Genomic DNA, 23061 nt, shown 5'->3' with positions numbered 1-23061 from the left:
AAAACGGACGCTAATTAGCGTCCGTCCAATGACGGGCGCTAATTTTACAAACTCTGATTGAGCCGGACGGTAAATTCAAACGCTAAAAGCGCGGATTCTTGTTGTGTTTCTCTTTCTCTTTCTCACTCTGATTACACAGCCTTCTGTTCTCTAAATCTCACTCACCCAACACTCGAAAGTAATACAAGAATTATTCTTTGAAGAATATAAAAATCGAAAGTTGTTCATTTATTCTAGTTTTGGTGAGCTATATATAGAAGACTTCAACAGCTCCTATTTTTGCTCCACTACATACACATGGGTGTTAGAAGTGGCCCATGATCAATCCGTTGATGTAGCCGTTATCTCCATGAAGCTCTCCCACTAAATCCACGTACAATCAGCCATCACTCCATAAGTTTAGCGTCTGAATTTTGAAATCAGCGGCGGTTGATGTATTTTGAAATGTGATATAGTGTATTTTATAATGATATAGTGTGTTTTGACAAGATAGTGCGTATTTTGCTGTGTTTTTTGGCATGATAGTGATGCATAATATAATGTATTTTGATATGATATAGTGTATTTTGATATGATGATATAGTGTGGTTTATTTGTATATTACACAAAATACATAATTGATCGTTATAATGTCGACATGATAGTGTATTTTGACATGATATAATATGTTTTCACATGATATAGTATGTGTTTGTTCTGAACAACTGTTTTTGTTAAAATTTTAGAGCGAAATAATCTTATTGAAGAGAGAGAAAATCACGGATTTTAGAAAGTGAGAGTGACTAGTTTGTAGTGGGACACGTGTCTGGGCCCAATCCATAATATTTTTAATGTGAACCGAGTCTACGCAAGACGGAATATTTAATTTTAATAAGGTAAGGAAAAAGTTTGACAAGTTGGGGGGAATAAAGGAGATCAAAATTTCACTTGTTCTACAATATTTGTCAAACTTTTTCCTTACCTTATTAAAATCACGGATTAAAATTAAATTAAATATTCCGTCTTGCGTAGAACAACGATACAACCTTAGGCTGAAAGTAATGATAAATAGAGACACTTTTCAGTTTTCATCAACTCGATCTTAACTAAAACGATGGCTCAATTTATTTGGACTTGGCTATCTGTCACAATTTCTCTCCTATTTCCTTTAATGATGACCATGCTTCCTACATCAACATCAGTTCCTCATCTTTGGAGAAGTAATTGCGCAGACACCACCATGTTTGCCAACAATAGCCAGTATGAAACCAATCTCAATGCCGTCTACCGTTCTCTCACCTCCAACGCCACCAACCCCACCGGCTATTCTCAAGCAATATCGACAAACGGTTCAAACGAAACCGTCTACGGCCACTTCCTCTGCCGTGGAGATCAGTCCGCCTCCTCGTGTCGCGACTGTGTGGATACTGCTACCACCTCTGATATTCCTTTGAATAGTTGTCCTAACAGTTGGTAAGATACTCGAACGTGTCGTTTTTTGGAAGGTTGCCACCGGAAAGTCAGATGCTTGATCCATGGGATAGATTTGGAAGCGGAAATAACATAACAGGGAACATTACACGATTTATGGATGCTATTGGGGATATGATGAGTGATGTAATAATCCGAGCATCTAACGGTGGCCCCGAGAAAAAGTACGCGACCAGAATTTTCGAGTATTCTAGCTTGCAGACGATGTATGGGATGGGGGAGTGTACTCCGGACTTGAGTGCTTCGGATTGTTATCGATGCTTAAGGACTGCAATTGGATTCCTTGAGGTTGCTACTGGTGCGAGGGTTATGATGACAAGTTGTAATTTGAGATATGAGATCTACCCTTTTTTTGAAGGTGCCGTCAATTTTCCACCGCCATCTTTGCCGCCATCGATGAGTTCTCCCGGTGGTAAGTGGACTACTAATCTTCATGTTTTGGTGTAATGTCTTGATTCACATATATTATTTTTCAAGAGATTGAATACTAATATCAATTGTTCATTATGTTACTAATCCTGGATTGAAATTGAATACTAATATCAATTGTTCACTTTTCTACTAATAAATATGAATCTTTTTTGAACCACGTATCATATTTTTCATACTAATAAAAACATGCGCAATAAAATCGGATAAGATAAAAAAAAAATACCAAGAGAAATTACTTAAGAAATATGAATTTAGTTCAATTACATCGATTATCCCTATTATGTGGGGTTTTTGTAATCCTCATTTTGCTTATATCAAGGACGGATTTTAAAAATGAACAGTATAAAACTTTATAAAAGAAGTTGTTATATACTATGACATGCATATTTGTGTGGTCTCTTAAAATTTGGTTAGTTATGTAATTAGCTCTTTATACGGTTTAATAATTAACATTTTGGCCTCGGCAGGAAAGAACAGAACACTAGTTGTTGCAATTGTTGTGCCACTAGCTGTCTTGGCGCTTCTGATTGCTTCATGCATGTATTACTTTCGTAGGAAGGGAAAGAAGTACCTTTCTCTAGATATTGAAAAGGGCAAGCATCATCCTAATATTGGACTATATTTGGTATAAAGAAAACATTTTGGATTGTTAATGATGTTTTATGAAATTTCTTTTCCATAAAAGAGACAATGTTATTCTTCTTCGCTGTTTGGTATCTTACAAGATAAGTCGAGCCAGTCTAAAAATGTTAATAGAATGAATGACTGATGTGAAAAGATAAAAAGGGTGTTGAGGAATAACGACGACATCATGGTATTATTTCAGTCAAGCAAAATGATAAATGAAAAGAATACTTCTCGAACAAAAATGTTTTTTCTCAACCAAATACTCTATTAGTCAAAAATTTCATCTAAGTTTCACAAACTATTATCATATGGTGGTCTAATCTCTTCATGTATGGGGATCTGTTGCTTAAAGATTTCACAACAGCAGAGTCCTTGATGTTCGAATTGGAGACACTACAAACTGCCACTAATGACTTTTCGGATGATCAAAAGCTTGGTGATGTTGAGTAATTGATTCAAAAGTTGGTTAGCTATTATTTAGGAAGCTGGGTCAATTATTCTTTGTTAGTATTGGAGTCTTTCTAACGTCAATAATGTAGTGCTGTAGTTTGTTATTAGTGGTACTTTGAGTGGAGCAATTGGTGGATCATTATCCCCACTTCTCTCTAGTTAGTTACTAGTGTTTAGGAAGTCTCATAGTAGGTCTTGTGTGCCTATATAATAGGTATATTAATGTAAGTCATTCATGCAGTTTTGTGAGCAAAAAACATTTGTTTAGTTAATTGCATCAGTTTGGTATTATATTCTTCCGTTGCAATTCCTTTCATTTTCGTATCATGTATATTTTATAATTTTCTCAACATGGTATCAAGAGCTTCAGGTTAGATTCCAGGGAGGAAAAAAAAAAAAAAAAAAAAAACAAAAAAAAAAGGGAGAAGGAGGAGAGGTTTTGTTAAGGTTTTGTTCTACACAAATTGTGAGAAAGTGTGTCATGGCTACTAATGGTATTCATTCAAATACACCCCAAATTCCAATATTTAAAGGTGAGAAGTATCATTTATGGAGTATCAAGATGCAAACTATGTTTCAATCCCAGGAGTTATGGGATCTTGTTGAGAGCGGGTATGAGGAACCGGATGAGCCACCGGAGGTACCTGATAAAAAGTTACGTGACAATCGCAAATTAAATGCGAAAGCTTTATTTATCATCCAATCTGCAGTGTGGATGATGATATATTTCCTCGAATTTCAACCGCTAAGATGGCAAAGGAAGCTTGGGAAATTTTGAAATGGAGTATAGAGGTGATAGTAAGGTAATTTCTGTCAAGTTGAAAACCTCCATGGTAATTTTGAATCACTTAAAATGAAAGAAAAAGAGTTTGTGCAAGATTATTTGTCTAAAGTGTCAAGTATAGTTAATCAAATGAGGTCGTTTGGTGAAAATATTAGTGACTCAACAGTGGTGCGTAAAGTTTTAAGGAGTCTTACAAAAAATTACAATCATGTTGTTGCTGCAATTGAGGAGTCAAAAAATATGTCCTCTTATAGTTTTGATGAGTTAATGGGTTCCCTTTTAGCCCATGAAGATAGAATTTTAAGGTCGGAAGAAAATGTCGAGGAAAAAGCTTCCAAGATAAGGGGGAAATGTCAAATGAATGGCATTACGAAGATGGTCGTGGTCGCGGTCGCGGTCGTGGTATGGGTAGTCGAGGTCGAGGTCGAGGTCGTGAAGAAAGTGGTGGTCGTGGTCGATTCGAAGGACAACGTCAATCTATGAGTAGCATTCAATGCTATTATTGCAAGAGGTATGGGCACAAAGAAGATAGGTGCTGGGATAAACAAAGAGATGAGCAAGGTGGTGAACAAACTAATTTTGTTCAAAAGGTCGAGGAAGAGACACTCTTCTAAACTCATGTGTCGTGGTTGTGTTGTGAAAGTCGTGGTTGAGGTACTTTGAGTGTCGAGAATCAAAGCGTGTCGAGTTCAAGTCATCAAAGTTCGTTGCAATGCGGGTCATTGAAGTTTACAGCAAGTTTCAGTATTTGAATGTGATTTTGAATCAAGGGGGGATGTTGAGTAATTGATTCAAAAGTTGGTTAGCTATTATTTAGGAAGCTGGGTCAATTATTCTTTGTTAGTATTGGAGTCTTTCTAACGTCAATAATGTAGTGCTGTAGTTTGTTATTAGTGGTACTTTGAGTGGAGCAATTGGTGGATCATTATCCCCACTTCTCTCTAGTTAGTTACTAGTGTTTAGGAAGTCTCATAGTAGGTCTTGTGTGCCTATATAATAGGTATATTAATGTAAGTCATTCATGCAGTTTTGTGAGCAAAAAACATTTGTTTAGTTAATTGCATCAGTTTGGTATTATATTCTTCCGTTGCAATTCCTTTCATTTTCGTATCATGTATATTTTATAATTTTCTCAACAGGTGGAGGAGGATATGGCAATGTCTATAAGGTAATTGGATAACGAATGAAGAGCTCTGGTTAATTATAACTTGATTTTTTTGTGTAAATGCCTGGAAAAGATTTAGCAAATTTTATAAAAAAAATTCCGATTTAATTTGTTTGCTAATAATTGATTTTGTCTTAGGGAACCCTCTCAAATGGACAAGAAATAGCAGTAAAAAGGCTAACAAAGGTCTCCGACAAAGGAATAGAATCATATAAGAATGAGGCCGTTTTGATAGCCAAGCTTCAACATAAAAATCTCGTCAAGTTGATGGGCTTTTGCGTATCAGGAAAAGAGAAGCTGCTTGTTTACGAACTTGTTCCTAATGGAAGCCTTGATTATATTTTATTTGGTATGCTCATCTTATATTTCTGGTAGTCTATTCGATGCTTTTCAATAACCTTATATTGACTAGTCTGATCTAGATTTTAATGTATCCATGAGCTCAATTTTTTTTTCATCCATATGAGCCACGAATGCAGTACAATACAAAGAAGGGAAGGGGGATTTGAACATGTGACATATTGTTCACAGCACCTCAATCGTAACCATGAGCTCAATAGTTGTTTGTCCTATTCTTTAACGTTAAATGTTTAAATGTGCCTAATAGATCCAAGAAAACAAGGAGAACTTGATTGGCCTATGCGATACAATATTATATTAGGCATTGCTAGAGGGCTTCTTTATCTTCATGAAGATTCTCGGCCTAGAATCATTCATCGTGATCTTAAAGCAGCCAATATTTTGCTCGAAGTGGATATGAATCCAAAAATTGCAGATTTTGGTTTGGCGAGGATATTTAATGTTGAACAAACACGAGATTCCACAAGCATGATTGCGGGAACATAGTAAGTTCCTTACGTTGTTTCCGATCAACCATAGTAGTCAAAATATGTTATGGTAATATGCTACTCCTAAATATGTTGTAGAGAAGGAAAATGATCACTTGCCTTGTATTCACACTCCTTTACGTAGATATACAACCTAATGTAAAATATATTGGGCTTAATAATAACTTAAATACAACAGCCCAAGTATAAAAGTCTAAGGCCTAATATTACATTATAAAGCTGGTCTAATACCCTCCCTCAAGTTGGAGCATGCAAATCACAAATGCCCAACTTGCAAAGCAGATAATTAAATTGTCGTACGCCAAGAGCTTTAGTGAAGATGTCTGCTAATTGCGAATTTGTAGGAACATAATTGGGGCTAATGATTCCATCCTGTATAGCATCCCGTAAGAAGTGACAATCTACTTCAATATGCTTTGTACGCTCATGAAAAACCGGATTTTGAGCTAGATACAAAGCTGATTGGCTATCACAATATAAATTCATTGCTCTGGGGTGTTGAACACCGAGACTAAACAACAAACCCTTAAGCCACTTAAGCTCACATGTAAGTGCCGCCATAGAACGGTACTCCGCTTCGGCGGAAGAACGTGATACAGTCACTTTTTCTTGGTCTTCCATGAAATAGGGAATGACCAGAAACACCAACCAACCAGATAAAGAACGTCGAGTAAGAGGGCAACTAGCCCAATCCGAGTCACACCAACCAGAAAGATGCAAGTCACAATCTGAACGAAGAAGAATACCTTGACCCGGACATCCCTTCAAGTAACGAACCACACGCAAAGCAGCATCCCAATGATCATATCGTGGCTCATGAAGAAATTGTGACAGTATATGCACAGAATATGCTAGATCAGGTCGAGTAAAAGCAAGATAAATAAGACGGCCGACTAACCGTCGATATTGCTCCACATTCTCCAACAGAGGACTAGTCGAGCGCGCTAATTGATGATTTTGCTCCATCGGAAAATGAGCCGGTTTTGACCCAAGTAATCCAGCCTCTGAAATAATGTCAAGAGTGTATTTGCGCTGACAAAGATAGATCCCCTCTTGATTACGTGCGACTTCAATGCCCAAAAAATATTTCAACACACCAAGGTCCTTCATGTGAAAACAAGTACTCAAATATTTTTTAAAAGCAACAAGAGCAGCGGAATCATTCCCAGAAAGAATCAAATCATCCACATACACAAGAACGTTGATTTGCACGACACCTTGATGCAGGGTAAATAAAGAATAATCCGAGTAAGATTGTTTGAAACCATACTGACGTAAGGAGTTTGCCAGTTTTGCAAACCAACACCGTGGCGCCTGTTTCAAACCATAAAGTGATTTGCGCAATCTACACACCTGGTCAGTTTAGCACCTTGAAATCCGGGAGTAATTTCATGTACACTTCCTCTGATAGGTCCCCATGCAGAAAAGCATTGTGTACATCCATTTGATGTAACTCCCAATGCTTTGCAGCAGCAACAGCTAGGAAAGCACGAACAGTGACCATTTTTGCCACAGGGGCAAAAGTATCTGTATAATCAATGCCAGCGACCTGATGATTCCCGAAAACAACCAAGCGAGCTTTGAGACGCTCAACGCTCCCATCTGATTATATTTCACTTTGTAGATCCACCTACTGCCCAACGCACGTTTTCCAGGTGGAAGAGTCTCCATGCTCCAAGTATCATTATCCTCCAATGCCTGAATTTCCTTTTGCATCGCTGCACGCCAACCAGGATCCTTCATTGCTTCTTTAAAGGATTGTGGTTCTTTACCTGCGGTGACAGCTGCAAGAAAATTTCTGTGTCCCATAGAAAAGCGGTCACAATTCACAAAATGTGCTATAGAATAAGGCGTACCTGAGGACTGATGTGAAGCAGATGAACTTTGAGAGGGAGAAGGACTCAACTTTCGCACAGTATTTGTAACAAAACCTTGTAACTTTGATGAAGCAATTTTTTTTCGTTTGCCTCGCCCAAGTTCATCATCAATATTGGTTTTGGGAGTGGCCACCGCCTCCTCCCTCACTGTACCTTCAACATTGTTGTTCACTAATGACTCTCCAACACCATCACCACTACTATATCCTCCTCACAGCCACGTAGCAAGCTGCCTGCAGCATGACCATAAGAATTTTCAACAACTCTAACACCACTTTCCTCTCCTCCTAAGTTGCTAGGTGGCTCTCCATGACCCACATTAAAATCTTCATGCACGACATCATCATGATGTTGCTGGCACTAATTTCTACTACATTTCTACCCCCATTATTGTCAACATGATCAGCACCCATATATTCACATACAAAATCATCATCAGGTGCATTAAAAGAAGGTGTAACCATTTGGGTGGCATCATGAGGCACCTTATCCACATTGGCATACGAGAATTCACTTTCATAAAATTTCACGTCTTGAGATACAAAATAATTACCAGTGTCAAGATCATAAAGCTTCCACCCTTTCTTCCCACTAGGATAACCCACAAAAATACACCGTCTACTTCTACTTAAAAATTTATCACCTTTTGATTTTTGATTATGGGCATAGCATAAGCAACCAAAAACCTGCATTTCAGCAAAAGTAGGAGGTTTACCAAACAAAATTTCATAAGGGGTCTTATTAGCAAGCAAGGGAGTGGGAGTACGGTTAAGCAAATATCCAGCCGCCAAAGCACATTCACCCCAAAATTGAATAGGTAAATTACCCTGAAATCTCAAGGCCCTTGCCACATTTAAAATGTGGCGATGTTTTCGTTCAACCTTCCCATTTTGTTGGGGCGTACCTACACATGAGGTCTGAAACAAAATACCCTTTTCGAGCAAATAACCTTCATACAATTAAACTCAGTTCCATTATCACTACGAACAACCTTCACATGAGCATTAAATTGTCTTTCAAGCATAGCAAAGAAAGATTTAAACATCTTTTCAACCTCAGTTTTATCAAGTAAAAGGAGCACCCATACGGCTCTAGAAAAATCATCAACAAGAGTTAAAAAATATTTAGCTCCACAGGAAGAGGGTGTATTATACGGCCCCCAAAGATCACAATGTATCAATTCAAAACAATAACTGGTCTTGCTTTCACTTATTGGGAATTTATCTCTACTTTGTTTAGCTTGATGACACACACTACAAGCTTTATTCAAAATAGTACTAGTACTACTAATAAAAGGGAGAGACCGCACTACTTTATCTGAAGGATGTCCAAGTCTTTTGTGCCATAACTCCGGAGTATTTGCCCCATCTACACTCAAAGCTTGAATCTTCGGTATATCACGAAAGTAGTAGAGTCCATCCCTCCGTTCACCTACTCCAATCAGGGTCCTCAAGTTGCGGTCCTGTATAATGCACAAATATTTGGTGAATTGAACAATACAATTTAAATCATCCGCAAGATGGGTAACAGAAATTAAATTACAATTTAAATCAGGCACATATAACACATTCTTTAGCACCAAACCCGGCGCTAAGTACACACTGCCACACTTTGAAGATGATGTCTTCTTCCCATCCGGAAGACCAACTGGACACTCCACCATATCAATTAAGTGAGTGAAAAATTTCAAGTTACCAGTTACATGGTTCGAAGCCCCGGTGTCTATAATCCATGAATTTTTAAAAGACTCACCAATGAGACGATCACCATTTTTGACAGTAGCATTACCAAGCAAGTCAAGAAGTTGCTGCCATTGGCTTGACGTCATGCCTGGAAGTGTTGTCTCATTGTTGCTACTTGAAGATGGTGCTCCACTCTCAACAAGGTGGCATGGACTCCGCACCTTTACCTCTTCCTGCAGTACCAAGAGAAGGTTGTGATGTTGTTGTTCCAGCACTACCACTCCCACGACCACGTCCTACGATATCTTTGCCTCCACCACGAGACTTATGTTCCCATCCCTCGGGGAACCCATGCTTTGAAAAACAACGAGCCTCTTCATGACCACGACGATTACAATAATTACATACCAAACTCCATTTGTCACGATCATCGGTACGCCTCACACCGCGACCCGAAGATTGCGACCTCACCGCCAAGGTCATCACCTCATCACGTTCAGCCTTAGCACGAGACGTCAAACATAAACGCTCTTCCTGTAGCATAGCTTGGTATGCTCTATCAAGAGTAGGAAGTGGGTCTTGTGAGAGTAAATTGGATCTCACAGTACCATACAATTCATCATTGATGCCATACAAAAAATCATGTAAACGGTCCTCATCTATTTTTGCTTGAAATGCTGCAGCAAGATTGCAACTACAATTACCACATTTACACATAGGCAATGGATTGTATGTAGCAAGATCATCCCAAAGAGGCTGCAATAAACCAAAATAATTAGCTATGGACATCGTCTTTGACTGCTTACATTCTGCCAAAGCCGCTTTGATTTGTTGTTTTCGTGGACCATTACCGACATCAAAGCGGCGTTTCAACATATCCCACAAGGGCTTCACTTGGTCGAAATAAGGAATGGTCTTCTTGACCAAGACATCGACCGTATTCAAAAGCCATTGAACGAGCATGGCTTGGAGACAACCCCAAACAAGCAACTGTTTTGCCTCCGTCGGCTTCTCAAGAGAACCATCAAGAAAACCATACTTACACCTCGCCATAAGAGAAAGACGAACTGAGCGCGACCACTCATCATAGTTATTTCAACGAAAAACAACGGGTGTAATAATATTACCTGGGTTATCACTAGAACTGAGATAATATGGGTTTGTGGGATCAACTTTGAGACCACTGACTGGAGCATCATCTCCAACAGCCATGGAAGAGGTCAAGAAAGAGTCGTGCCCTAGCCGTCAAGGCCTGATACCATGTAGAGAAGGAAAATAACCACTTGCCTTGTATTCACACTCCTTTACGTAGATATACAACCTAATGTAAAATATATTGGGCTTAATAATAACTTAAATACAACAGCCCAAGTATAAAAGTCTAAGGCCTAATATTACATTATAAAGCTGGTCTAATATATGTGTCTCTGCTATTTAGAAAAGAAAATTTTAAATGTGAAAAGAGAATAACACTTGGTTTGGATAGAATCATAGAAATGTAGGAGGGAGAGCGAGGGAGGGATGGAGGAGGAATGGAAAGAAAAGAAAGGGAGGGGGATGATTGAGCTCCATTTTCCATCTAACTTTCTCCAATTTAAATGGATGACGTTCATTAAAGAGAGAGGATAAATGGATTTTCCCTCTTCTCGGTGCACACTAATGCTCCGTTTGGTTGGATGTAAAACATTATCAATATAAAATGATTTTTCATGTAAAACATTTTACAATGGAAAATTAAAATGCAAAGCTAATTTCCCTTTGTTTGGTTCAATGTAAAAAAAGTTATGGAAAAGAGAAAAATGGAAGGGGAAGGGAGAGGATGGATAAGAGGATAGTAAAAGGTTGCTAAGGAAGAGGGAAGAAAATGTGTTTTCCCTTCATTTTGAAAGGAAAATGATTTTCACCTAAAGCTCCGTTGATGGAAATCTTGTTTTAGACCCCTTATTAAACCAAACAACGAAAAATGAAAGGAAAAGGAAAACTCATTTTCATGGAAAATATTTTACACCCTACTAAACGGAGCCTAAGTTTTAACATGCACGAAGATGTAGGTTGTGTAATATATAATCATGACATGTGCTTTAACATATAGAAAATGTAGAATCTGCATGATATGGTGAGTATCTGAATGATAAAGTTAGTTTCTATATGATATAGTGAGTATATGAATGATACAGTGTGTGAATTTTTTGTGTAGTTTATGCATGATATATTATGTTTCTGAATGATACGGTGATGCTTTTTATGATATAGTGGGTTTGTGAATGATATAGTAGATTGTTTTATAAATGACTAGTTTCTACATGATATATTATGTTTCTAAATGGTATAATAAATTTGTGCATAATATAGTGAATTGTTTAGAAATGATACATGCTTTTGGACTGGTGCACACTAAAATTTACATGAACCGGGTCCACGTATGTCAAATTACCTTTTGCTTCCCCCAATCCCTTATCCAAACAAGAGAACTTGTTCCCCTGCCTTTGCCTTACTTTACTTTCTCTCCATTTCCTCTCATCTAAACAAAATAATGTTATCTTTCCATTGAATTTCAAATGTAACTTATGAGACGGAGATGCTTTGATGATCATGTCATTTTGTTTATATAATTTCTTTTCATTTTGAATTTGTAGTGTTATATGGCACCGGAGTATGCAATGCATGGACAATTTTTAATAAAGTCAGATGTATACAGCTTTGGTGTGTTATTATTGAGATTTTAAGTGGCAAGAGGATCAACAACAGATTCCACCATTCTGGAGAGGGAGATCTATTGATATATGTGAGTATAAGCCACCTTACAGATTTCTTGTGGATATATATTCAATTTCAAGCTTAAGAAACTATGCTTACTTGTCGATGTCTTATTGAATTTCAAGCATAAGAAATAATGCTTGCTTGCGGATGTCTTATCAATTTTCAAGCTTAAGAAAATCATACTTACTCATGTATGGCATCGATAATTTTCTTAGGCATGGAGAAGCTGGAATGATAAAATACCATCGGACTTTATGGATCCAGCATTGAGAGATTCATACTCAACTGATGAAGCCTTAGAATGCATGCAATTAGGCTTATCATGTGTGCAAGAAAACGTACAAGAGAGGCCAACCATGTCAACAATTGTGTTCATGCTTAATACTAAGTCTACTACAAATACACTACCCATACCTCAATGCCCTCGATCCTTCTACGACAGCGATACAAATTCAAATCAACATTCTGCAACGGCAAACAGCTCGAGTAACTCAAGGCCATACTCCCGAAATCAATCAACAAATAGTAAGATGAACCCGAGATAGATGATATTGCCCGATTTTGGAGTCAATTACGCAGCTAGGTGTATCTGTTATACATCATTAATTAGTTATTATATTTCTAATATGAATTTGTATCATCGTTTCCCAACAAATATCACTCTAAACTTTCTTCACGTCACAGTTATTTTTTTTCCAATGCTATTTAGGACAGTTGTTTATTAGTGGTTAGCATCCAGGATCCTACAAAAAGATAAAAAAAAAAAGTCTTATATTTGGAAAAATTCCATTTAGAGCAAATGTAACATTGTGTAATTTCCCTTGACTTGGGTATGTACGCAATGTAGACCCCTCAAGTAATCTACTCCACAAATTTAGGCTACAAAAAGTCGTCTATAATATAGAAACAACAACAACAACAACAACAAACAATAATAATAATAATAATAATAATATATAATAATAATAATAATAATAATAATAATAATAATAATAATAATAATAATAATAATAATAATATAATAATAATAATAATAATAATAATAATAATAATAATAATAATAATAATAATAATAATAATAATAATAATAATAAAATAATATATAATAATAATAATAATAATAATAATAATAATAATAACTAATAATAATATAATAATAATAACAATAATAATAATAATAATAATAATAATAATAATAATAATACTTAATAGTAATGATATATATTTAAATAATAATAATAATCATAATAATAATGATAATAATAATGATAATAATAATAAGAGTAATTAGTAAAATAAATTATACCAACATAATAATAATATGTAACAAAATGGTTATAAAAGAATGGAGCTGAACTGAACTGAAATAAACTGAACTGAACTGAAATGATTGGAGCTGAACTGAACTGAACTGAACTAAACTGAACTGATTGAAGCTGAACTGACCTGAAAATAAGCTGGGGAGAACAGTCCCTAATTGATTCTTTTAATTTCTCCTTCCTGTGTTACAGGTTACTGCTCTAAACTCGTTTGCAATGAACACCGAAATTTAGTGTTTTGACCTGAAATTCAATGGTTTATATTAACAATCGAAAGTATTTAATAGGTCTTTTAGACAAAAAATATTATTAGGTCCTTCACTACAAAACATGTGTTTTATTAGGTACTTTCTAACAAAAAAATAATACAAGAAAATTCACTTATAGAGGCAACACGTTGAGGCAACCAATTTTTTGTAGTCTCTAAAAGTGTTTTTAGCATTAGCTAGTCAATTTTGGTTGCCTCTAAAAGTTGTTTTTAGCATCAGTTAATTTTAGGTTGCTCCTAAAAGTACTTTTTAGCATCACGAAAATTTATGCTGCCTCTAAAAGTAGTTATTAGCATCAATAAAATAATGATTGTCTCTAAAACCTTTTTTTAGCATGAGGAAAATTTATGTTGCCCCTAAAAGTAGCTTTAGCATTAATGAAATAATAGTTGCCTCTAAAAACTTTTTTCACACATCAGTGAAATTTAGGTTGCCTCAAAAACATCTTTTTAGCAATAGTAAAATCTAGTTGCCCCTAGAAGTAACTTTTAGTATTCATGAAATTCATATCGCCCCTAAACGTTTTATTTAACATCAATTGAATTATGATTTCCTCTGAATGCTCTTTTAGCATTATTGAAATTGATGCGTTCCTTAAAAGCTCATCCATTACTACAAAATTACCTTTGGGAGTAGCCTCCATATTCTCTTTAGTGTCGCCTGAGGCTATTATGTAAATACCGACTCTAAAACTATTTGAAGTCGCCCCTTTGAGGCGACACATATGTTATTATGCAAGTGGCCTAGAATCTAAGAGGCGAAACGAAAAATATATTTGAAATTCGAACCAATTAACTTAGCTAACTGATCTGATTTTTAACTATAGCTGGATCAGTTAAGTATAAACTTGAAAAAAGAAAACTCTGGCCAAACTAACTGATTCAATTTTCTTGGTGTAACCAGATTAGTTAGTAATATTCTAAAAAAAAAGATGTCATTTTCAACCAGCAAGACAACTTTACAATTCATCTAAAATCTTTCCTTCATTCTTATTTTCCATTCAAGTTATTCTCTGTATACAAAGTGTATCAAAATCACCATAAATATACATCAACTATGACAAAAAATAAACCCTGCAAGTCAAGGGAACAAAAATTAACTTGCTTGTGATGTTGTTGAGCGTGTTGAACAACAAATTGTTGATTATTTTATTGTGGGGCATGCAACCATTTTCAAGCAGGAGCAAACAACCTTGTTAGAATATGGGGGTGCAAGTGCAACATAGGGTGTAGACTGTACTTTCACAGCACCTAATATCAGGGAAGAAAAGCATATATGTCTCAGTTTAATATGGAAAAAAAAACTACACTCTAAAATCTATAATTCGAAAAAGATAACACTCATTAACAAAATAAAATTAAAAGGTAACTAGGAAAGTGAACATACTAAAGGAATCATATGAAATCACAGCGAGAGAGAAAGAGAAGTGAATAGCATTGTAGTTTGGATTGCAAAAGAGGCCAAGGTCATTTTTATCAAGAGTTGAAATAGTATGAATACTTTTGTAATTTGGAAATAAAAATCTATTTTGTATGGTAAGCTAGAAATATATTTCAAGATTAGAACCTTCGAGCAATGTATATATGACCACTAAAAATAGAGCATTCTGTTTTGTTGTTTCTTGCAACCCATATAAACAACTAATAGAAGTAAGTATTATAACGATTGAATTTGTACTTCGCGCCTCTATCTTATGACACCCAAATTGCTGACCCTTGCACCTATGGCTGGTAATTCTAAAAATTGAAAGGAAACGATACAACTATATTTTCATAAAATTTAAAAATTATATAAAATTTAAAAATTTAAAACTATATTTACACCCAAACCATATTCCGTTTTGTTTTGTATTTCTTCCCTGAACTTGCAGGTTTGATATTTAGAGCTCGAAATTGCTAGTGAAGCGAGATTATGATATCGTCGTAGATTATGGATTAAGTTTGTATTTAGATAGCTGATTTAAGAATAGTTATTTATATTTCGTTGTATACAATATTTGGGAGTATTAGTCGAGTTATTGGTATAATTAAGGATATTTTTCCGCTGCGAATTAATTTATTAAAGATTTAATATTAGTTTATAGTTGTTGAGTGTGTTCCGCTGGCAACTTAAATGGAATCCTATACTGAATTTTTTGCCCCTTTTGTTTTCTTTGCTCCTCAATTTTGATATTGGGTTGAAGTGGAGATACAGAAGTTGATGGTAGTCGAGGTTTGGGAGTATTAGTCGAGGTTTGATGCCTGAAATCTTTCGAGTTTGAGATTTTGGTTTTATTTAAATTATTATTTTCAGGTTTTGAGGACGAAACTTTAAATAAGGGTGGTAGTATGTACTAGCCCGATTTTTAAGAGCATTTATTTAAACGTTAAATATATTTATTAGGAGGGTGTTTTCTGAAATTGATAGAGCCATGGTGAATGAAGGGTGGAGAACTAATTTTGATAATGCTCTGATCACTTTTATGCCTGAAGGGGACTATGATCACTGTCCTGGCATGGTGAGTATGCACAATGATCACCAGGGTAGGAAGCCATTTAGATTCTTCAACATGTGGGCCACAACTCCTGAGTATAAAAGGGTTGTTATTAGGGTGTGGACTATGCAAATTAGGGGATGCCTTATGTATAGAGTCACTCAGAAGTTGAAGCTTTTGAAGATAGAGTTGAAGCTGTTGAATAAACGAGGCTTCTCTAATGTTCAGGTTAATGGTTATCAAGTTTGAAAAACAAATGCTTCAAGTTTGAATCCAGGCTCGCCGAAGTTTCCCCCTTGTCGGCACCATTGATGTTCTCATTTTCTCTCTCCTCCTCTGTTTCGTCGCTGTTGTTGTTGTTTTTAGCGGTGCTGTCGCTCAGTCTTCAAGTCGGTTCGTGGTGGTTGTGCCACCGCGGCTGGTGTCGTTGTTGTGGTTGTTTTGTTGATGTTGCTGCTGCTTTGCATCGCACCACGGTGCGGGGAACCGTCGGAGCTCTGCTCCCTTGTTTATCCCTGCTCAACATAGCAGAGGTATAATATACTTTTTCCTTTTTGTTTCTGATTTTCTATTTGTGAATTAAAGCTAAGTTGTTGTTGTTATTGTTGTTGTTGATTGGTGGTGCACGGTTTTGGTTTGTTGCTATTGTTATATTGTTGTGGTGGTCGTGATGTGCCATATTTTGGTTTGTTGTTATTGATTGGTGTTGTCGTGTTGTTGATTGTTATTAGTTGTTGTTTTGTTGTTGGTGGTGGAGGTGTTGTTGTTGTTTGTTGTTGTCGTTGTTGTGCTGTGTTAATGTTGTTGTACTGAATTTTTGGAGTAGTTGATATAGGTGGTGGTTATGTTGTCGTAGTGGTGGTGTTGGGTTGTTGATGTTTGTTGTTGCTGCTATTATTTTGTTGTTATGTTGTGGTAGTATTGTTGTTGTCGTTGTTGTATTGATGTTTGTTGTAGTAGGTGTTGTTGGGTGGGTGCTGTTTTGGTTGATGTTGTGTGCTGTGTTAATGCTGTTGTACTGAATTAGAGTTGATATATTTGAAGATAAGTTTGAAGTTATATAGAATTAGTTAGTTTCTATTTGGGGATTTAGTTTAAATAGTTCTTATTTAGTGAGATCTGCTATTTATTATCTTTGTGAGGCATGTGGAGATGATCATGAAATGGAGTATTATTCGGAGATAAAGGAATTGGATTACGTTCAGGTAACTTTCAGAAAACATTACTCATCCTTTGTGTGTGTGATCTTGTGTATGTGATATTAAGTTCGTACTATGGCCATAGATATGAATGTGATGATAAAATATCATTGATTGATTATAAACACGCAACTATTTTCCTGGCTTAGTTTATGAACTGAAAATAGAAAGTGAGCAAGGTATGGGTGGAGGACGGTTTCTTCTTTTTGACCTGATACGGTCGGCTACGCTCCATAACGAACCTTGGGGGTAGTATTGCTGGGCTCCATAACAAACCTTGGAGGCAGCTTTGTCCTGCCAAAGCATTGTACTTGCACTGATTGTTTAAGGAATGAACTATGCCACCGTTGTAATGAAAAGAAATGATTTGAGAAATAAAATATTTATAATGGACTGAAGTAAAGGTACGAGTTTTCCACTCTTTGGAATTTGTTGTTTTGTATTTCTTTCCCTGAATTTGCAGGTTGATATCATAGCCGGATCGGAAATGAAGCGAGATTATGATGTCGTCGTAGATTATGGATTAAGTTTGTATTTAGATAGTTGTTTCAGGAATAGTTATTCTTATTTCGTTGTATATAATATTTTGGGAATTTTAGTGGAGTTATTGGTGTAATTAAGGATATTTCCGCTGCAATTTTATTAATTAAGATTTGGATTTCAGTTTATGGTTGTTGAGTGTGTTTCTCTAGCAGCTCAGAAGAACGGGCTGTTACACCTAGCCAACCCCCTTCTGGGGTTATAGTTTAGTTCTTAGATCTAGAGCATGCATGTACTAGTGACGAGTTTGTTCATCTCCTGTTTTAGCCGAACCTCATAGAGGTAATCATCTTTGTGTTTTTCCTTTAATCGTCCAGAATAATTATTGCATGTCTTATTCTATTTAATGTTTTTCGTCTGAATTTATTAGGTGTTGTAGTTTAACCAACTAGATTACAACAAAGTACATTACCAACACTTTAGTAAATTAAAACCGATAATCCTCGGGGACTAAGACTATTATCGGGTGTGCATTGACTTGTTTGCAAAGTAAACCAACTGATTTTGTACCAACAAACGCAAAAAACTAGAGAGAGGTCAGAGTTTTTCTCTCTAGCAATATCTTCCAAATCTTAATTAGTGTAAGCAACTTCTTATCTTCCTTTTCAATCCTATATTTTGTAAAAATAAATTGTAAGTACGAAATACAAGCTTATTTTTCGCTTTAACACTAGTAGAGAAATGGCGATTTGCGTCGGATGTGAGGTGCCTATTTGCGTCGGACATGGGTCCGACGCCAAAGGCCTCGACACAGATAGCCCAGACATGATCTGCGTCGTATGCTGAACGACGCAGATATATTAGCTATTTGTGTCGCACCGTGTATACGGTGCGACGCAAATTGGTCATTCCAGCCCATACAAACTACAGTGGTTATAAGGGGTATAAGTGGAATTTGCGTCGCACATAGCAGGGGGTGCAACGCAAATCAGTCATCTGCGTCGCACCTTGCGCCATGTGCGACGCAAATGACCTCATGTAAAAAATAAAAAAAACGCAGTACCAAAGCATGAATGCTTTAGTACTGCATTTGAGGAAAAAAACAAGAGATAGAAATTAAACAAAATTAGAACAAAAAACGCAGTAGAAACGAAATCATAAATTAAACGCAATAACAAAAAACGAGATGTAACAGATGCGAAATTAAACTAGATAACATACAAATTGTCTTGCGTCGATTAAGAAACGAAAAAAATTCTAACAAATATCAAAAATAAAAAATTCAGATCTAACATACAACACAAAAAAAAGAAATTAAAAAACTAAACCTAAAAAAAACCAGATCTAAAAAATAGAAATTTCACTAAATATATTTTAAAAATAATACAAATCGTGAAATGAAACGAACAAATTCGCCGAAAACCAGATCTCGTTCTTCTCAAATCTCGTTCTTCAATCTCGTTCTTCAAATCTCTTTCTTCAAATCGCTAAAAACCAGATCTAACAGAAAGAAATCTCGCTCTTCAAATTTAAAAAATAAACATAAATATTACATAACAAAGAAATTCAGAATAAAATTTCAACTAAAAAATACCTGAGAAATTCGCTGCTCTTCTTCGAACGTTAAATCTGAGAAAGGGTTGGTGGTTTTTCAATCTTCATCGCTGCTCTTCTTCCAATGTGATGTTGTTGTTGGTGTTTGAACCGGCGGTGTTCGACGGAGATTCCTCAGGAAACAACGAAGAGAGAGAGAGAGAGAGAGGGAGGCGATACTGCTACAACGAATGTGATGTTGTAACTGGAATTCGACGAACAGGGGGAGAAAAACGATGAGGAACAGGTGTTTGAAGAGAGAGAGAGAGAGAGAGAGAGAGAGAGAGGTGTTTTGCGTGTGAGGCTGAGAATTGAGAGCGAGGGAGAGGGGTTGAGAATTGAGAGGGAGGGAGAGGCGTGTGATTGTGTGAGGCTAGGGTTTCTGAAGTAGTGGGCCTCGTGAAATAAAATGGGAGTGGCCTAATATGCGTCGCACATTGGATAGGTGCGTTGCAAATTGGGTATTTTGCAACGCACCTAAAAGACGTGCGACACAGATAGTTTGATTTTTTTTTTTTAATATAGAGACAATTTCCTTCGCATGAGTCAGGATATCCGACGCATGTTTAACTTTTGCAACGCATGTAAAGCATGTGCGACGCAAATGAGACATATCTGTGCCTCGTTTTCGTTTCTGTGCGACGCAAATCCCAACTGTGCGTCGTTTCCGTTTCTGTGCGACGCAAATGAGGGGACGCAAATCGTCCTTTTTCTACTAGTGTAATATTAATGTTTTTAACCATTCGAAATATTAATATTAATACTAATATATTGCCACACACATCGCTTGCATACAATGTTAGTTTTGATAGAGTCAAGGTTACTAGAGCACACTGCATTTAGACCTTGTTTGGTTGACAAAACAAATCATGAGAAGTGCAAATTCCTAGGAAGTAGAAATATATATAGTTGTTTGGTTGGCAAAATCATGGGAATTTGCACTTCCTAGGAAGTTCTACTTCCTCCAAAATGGAGGAAGTTACTTACCTAGGTCCCCCTAGGTAAGTAGAGCTTTCCATAGGAAGTTCTACTTCCCATTATCAACCAAACACAATTTTACAATTTCTAGGAATTTCAAATACATGAAAAAAAATAACTTCCTAGAAAGTATGACTTTCTATATACAACCAAACAAGACTTTAGTATATTGCCATTAAAGCCGGGAAAGAGCAAGACAATCTGGAGTTTGTGATTTTTACCATGTAAGAAAAAAAAACATTGGATTGATATAAATAATGCTATTATGGTAACATACGTAAGTGGGTTTCCAATTCCAACGAAGTCCATAATACGCTAAGAAAGATTGTTCAGCGTACACATTGGACTAAGCAGATTCAATGCAACCTTTCAAATCATCTAGAGTTCTAGACTACTACTTAGAAAGTCTAGTTGAAACCTTCCAATGTGGAGCGTAGACTGTAGAGTAATCGTAGTCTATTCTAGAGGGGTCCATTTCTTTCCAACTTTTAAACTGGAGTACTTCCAGATAAGTCTTGTTTAAAATCTTTTGGGCTACTTCCGGATAAAAAGTTGTTTTACAAGGCATGTTTGCTCAAGATAGTTTGTGACTGACTGACAGCCATCCTTAATTTATTTCCTTCCTTCTATTTTAAATTACGCCAAGTTCTATTATCCTTCTTATTCATCAACAAACTATATTTAAGTTATATTTATACAACTTAAAATATAAAGTGCTAACTCAATGCAACTTAGGAATACTAATCATAAACATAAATGGGAGTCCTAACATAATTGGAATCCTACCATTCTTAGTCTTTAAGTATGGGTAAAGAGTGGCACCTGGCGATTGGTGAGCGAACTTTAACCCTCTCCATCACCTGGCAACTGTAATCCCCATTCATATCACTTATTACCTGTTAAGAATTTCACCCAAATACCTGGGTGGGGGTAGGAAATGGGTGATATTAGAAAATGCTTTTTTGTAGACTTAACAATGAAGAAAAACTATCAAATGAAACTTTAATCATCAATTAACAACAAAGCAACTAAATATCAACTACTAAATAATAATTCATGCTGAAAAATAATATAACACCACTTATCACCTGCTAAGAATTTCACCCAATGATACGTGTCATTTACCGTATAAAATTAAAAACCTAACTTAAACCTTCAAAAATATTTATAACTAGTAAAAGGGTAAGAAAGGATCGATCCCACGAGAACATTATTATAATTCCTAAACTCAAATATTCAACTAAGTGAAAAAAAATATATAGTATATACGAATTTACACTATTTACACTATTCACATATATACGATTAGGGGGGTTTCGGTTGTAACCAACTACTTAGACGAAGTAAAATTAAAACTACTACTAAACTAATAATTACAAGTGACAACACACAAACTCTATTAATTCCCGATTCGATCATAGAATGTTTAGTCATAATTTAGCTTCTTAACCTTAATAATTGAGACCACTCTAATAGTTAACTTAGCACTTAGATTGGTGAATTATCGTCGCGATCAATTCTTGTCTTACTCACTAAAAATCTAGAATCTTGCTAAGACAAATCCAACCCTAATAAACTTGTTTTATTAGCACAATTCATACACTTAAGAATATTAAGCTGAGCCGCTCACTCTTATTAATCTCAAGTCGTCCTCCCTATCCAACTATTAAACGCTGCGCCTAATAGTCATATAGCATAATTTGAGTATCTAAACAACTAATTGCGTCCAATTACAAGTAAAGATATCAAATTTCATAACCAACCAACAATAGTTTGAATCGTATAAATACTAAATTAAATAATTAAATTCAATCAACTCAGCGTTAACCAATTAGACTCAAATAATAGAAATATAAGAAACTGAAAACATGAATAAATTCAGATAAAATCCAGTTCAATCACAAGAACAACTAATTGAAAATAGAAGAGAGAAAACTCATGACTGTAGACCCGAATTGATGTAGCCGCTACCCTCAATTCGCCTCTGAACGCAATAATTCTTCAATTCCTATCAACTTGTCGATCTTGGACGAACCCGGTTATTTTCTTCACTCTCACGAACTCTCTTGTATGTGTGCGTGCTTTTTTTTGGCGTGAAGATACGGGTAATATATACCCAATTGATAGGGAAAGAGGTTAGAGAATAAGATAGGAATTCCATAAAATTCGGATGAGAAGAAGATGAAGAAGCAACAAATCTATCTTTTCATTTTGTAAGGTGTTTTGCTAGTTGATAATAAACATGAATTTTGGAGAAGATAAATTCCTTCCTTTCTTTTATAATCACGTGAGATTTGGCCCTTTTCTTCTTCTTTATATTTTCTTATTCCTTCTTTTCTGATCTCCTTGCTTTTATTCTATTTGTCATCCCTTGATTATTTTCGTAATTTTCCTCTTCCAATAGTAAAAGTACCTATAACAAAAATAACACATTATCTAAGCTAATTAATCAATAAAATATAATATGGACATAAATAAGTCACTTATTAATAAAAGTCAATAAATATTATAAAATAACACATAGAAGACAACCATAAGACTAATTTTAGGGGACAAAAATATAGACATATATGCGCCTATCAAATTCCCGTATACTTAGCTTTTGATCGCCCTCGATCAAAATACTACTAAAATAAAAGTAAAACTATACTAGGA

The 23061-nt window shown here is 35.8% G+C and overlaps 2 protein-coding genes across 2 annotated transcripts in view; both read left to right on the top strand.

Annotated features, from left to right (window-relative positions):
* Positions 1-23061, top strand: part of LOC104901113 (cysteine-rich receptor-like protein kinase 10) — a 63535-nt gene that overhangs the window by 16438 nt on the left and 24036 nt on the right. The window lies entirely within an intron of this gene.
* Positions 1032-3251, top strand: LOC104901154 (cysteine-rich receptor-like protein kinase 25). Its single transcript, XM_048634276.2, is given in 2 exon segments — positions 1032-1445; positions 1448-3251. Coding segments are annotated over 2 exon segments (822 nt in total). The 5' UTR covers positions 1032-1093; the 3' UTR covers positions 1918-3251.

The sequence above is a fragment of the Beta vulgaris genome, chromosome 8 (genome assembly GCF_026745355.1).
Source record: "Beta vulgaris subsp. vulgaris cultivar EL10 chromosome 8, EL10.2, whole genome shotgun sequence".
Lineage (NCBI taxonomy): Eukaryota > Viridiplantae > Streptophyta > Magnoliopsida > Caryophyllales > Amaranthaceae > Beta > Beta vulgaris.
Note: the sequence above shows the minus strand (reverse complement) of the source record. Positions and strands in the feature narration are given on the sequence as shown.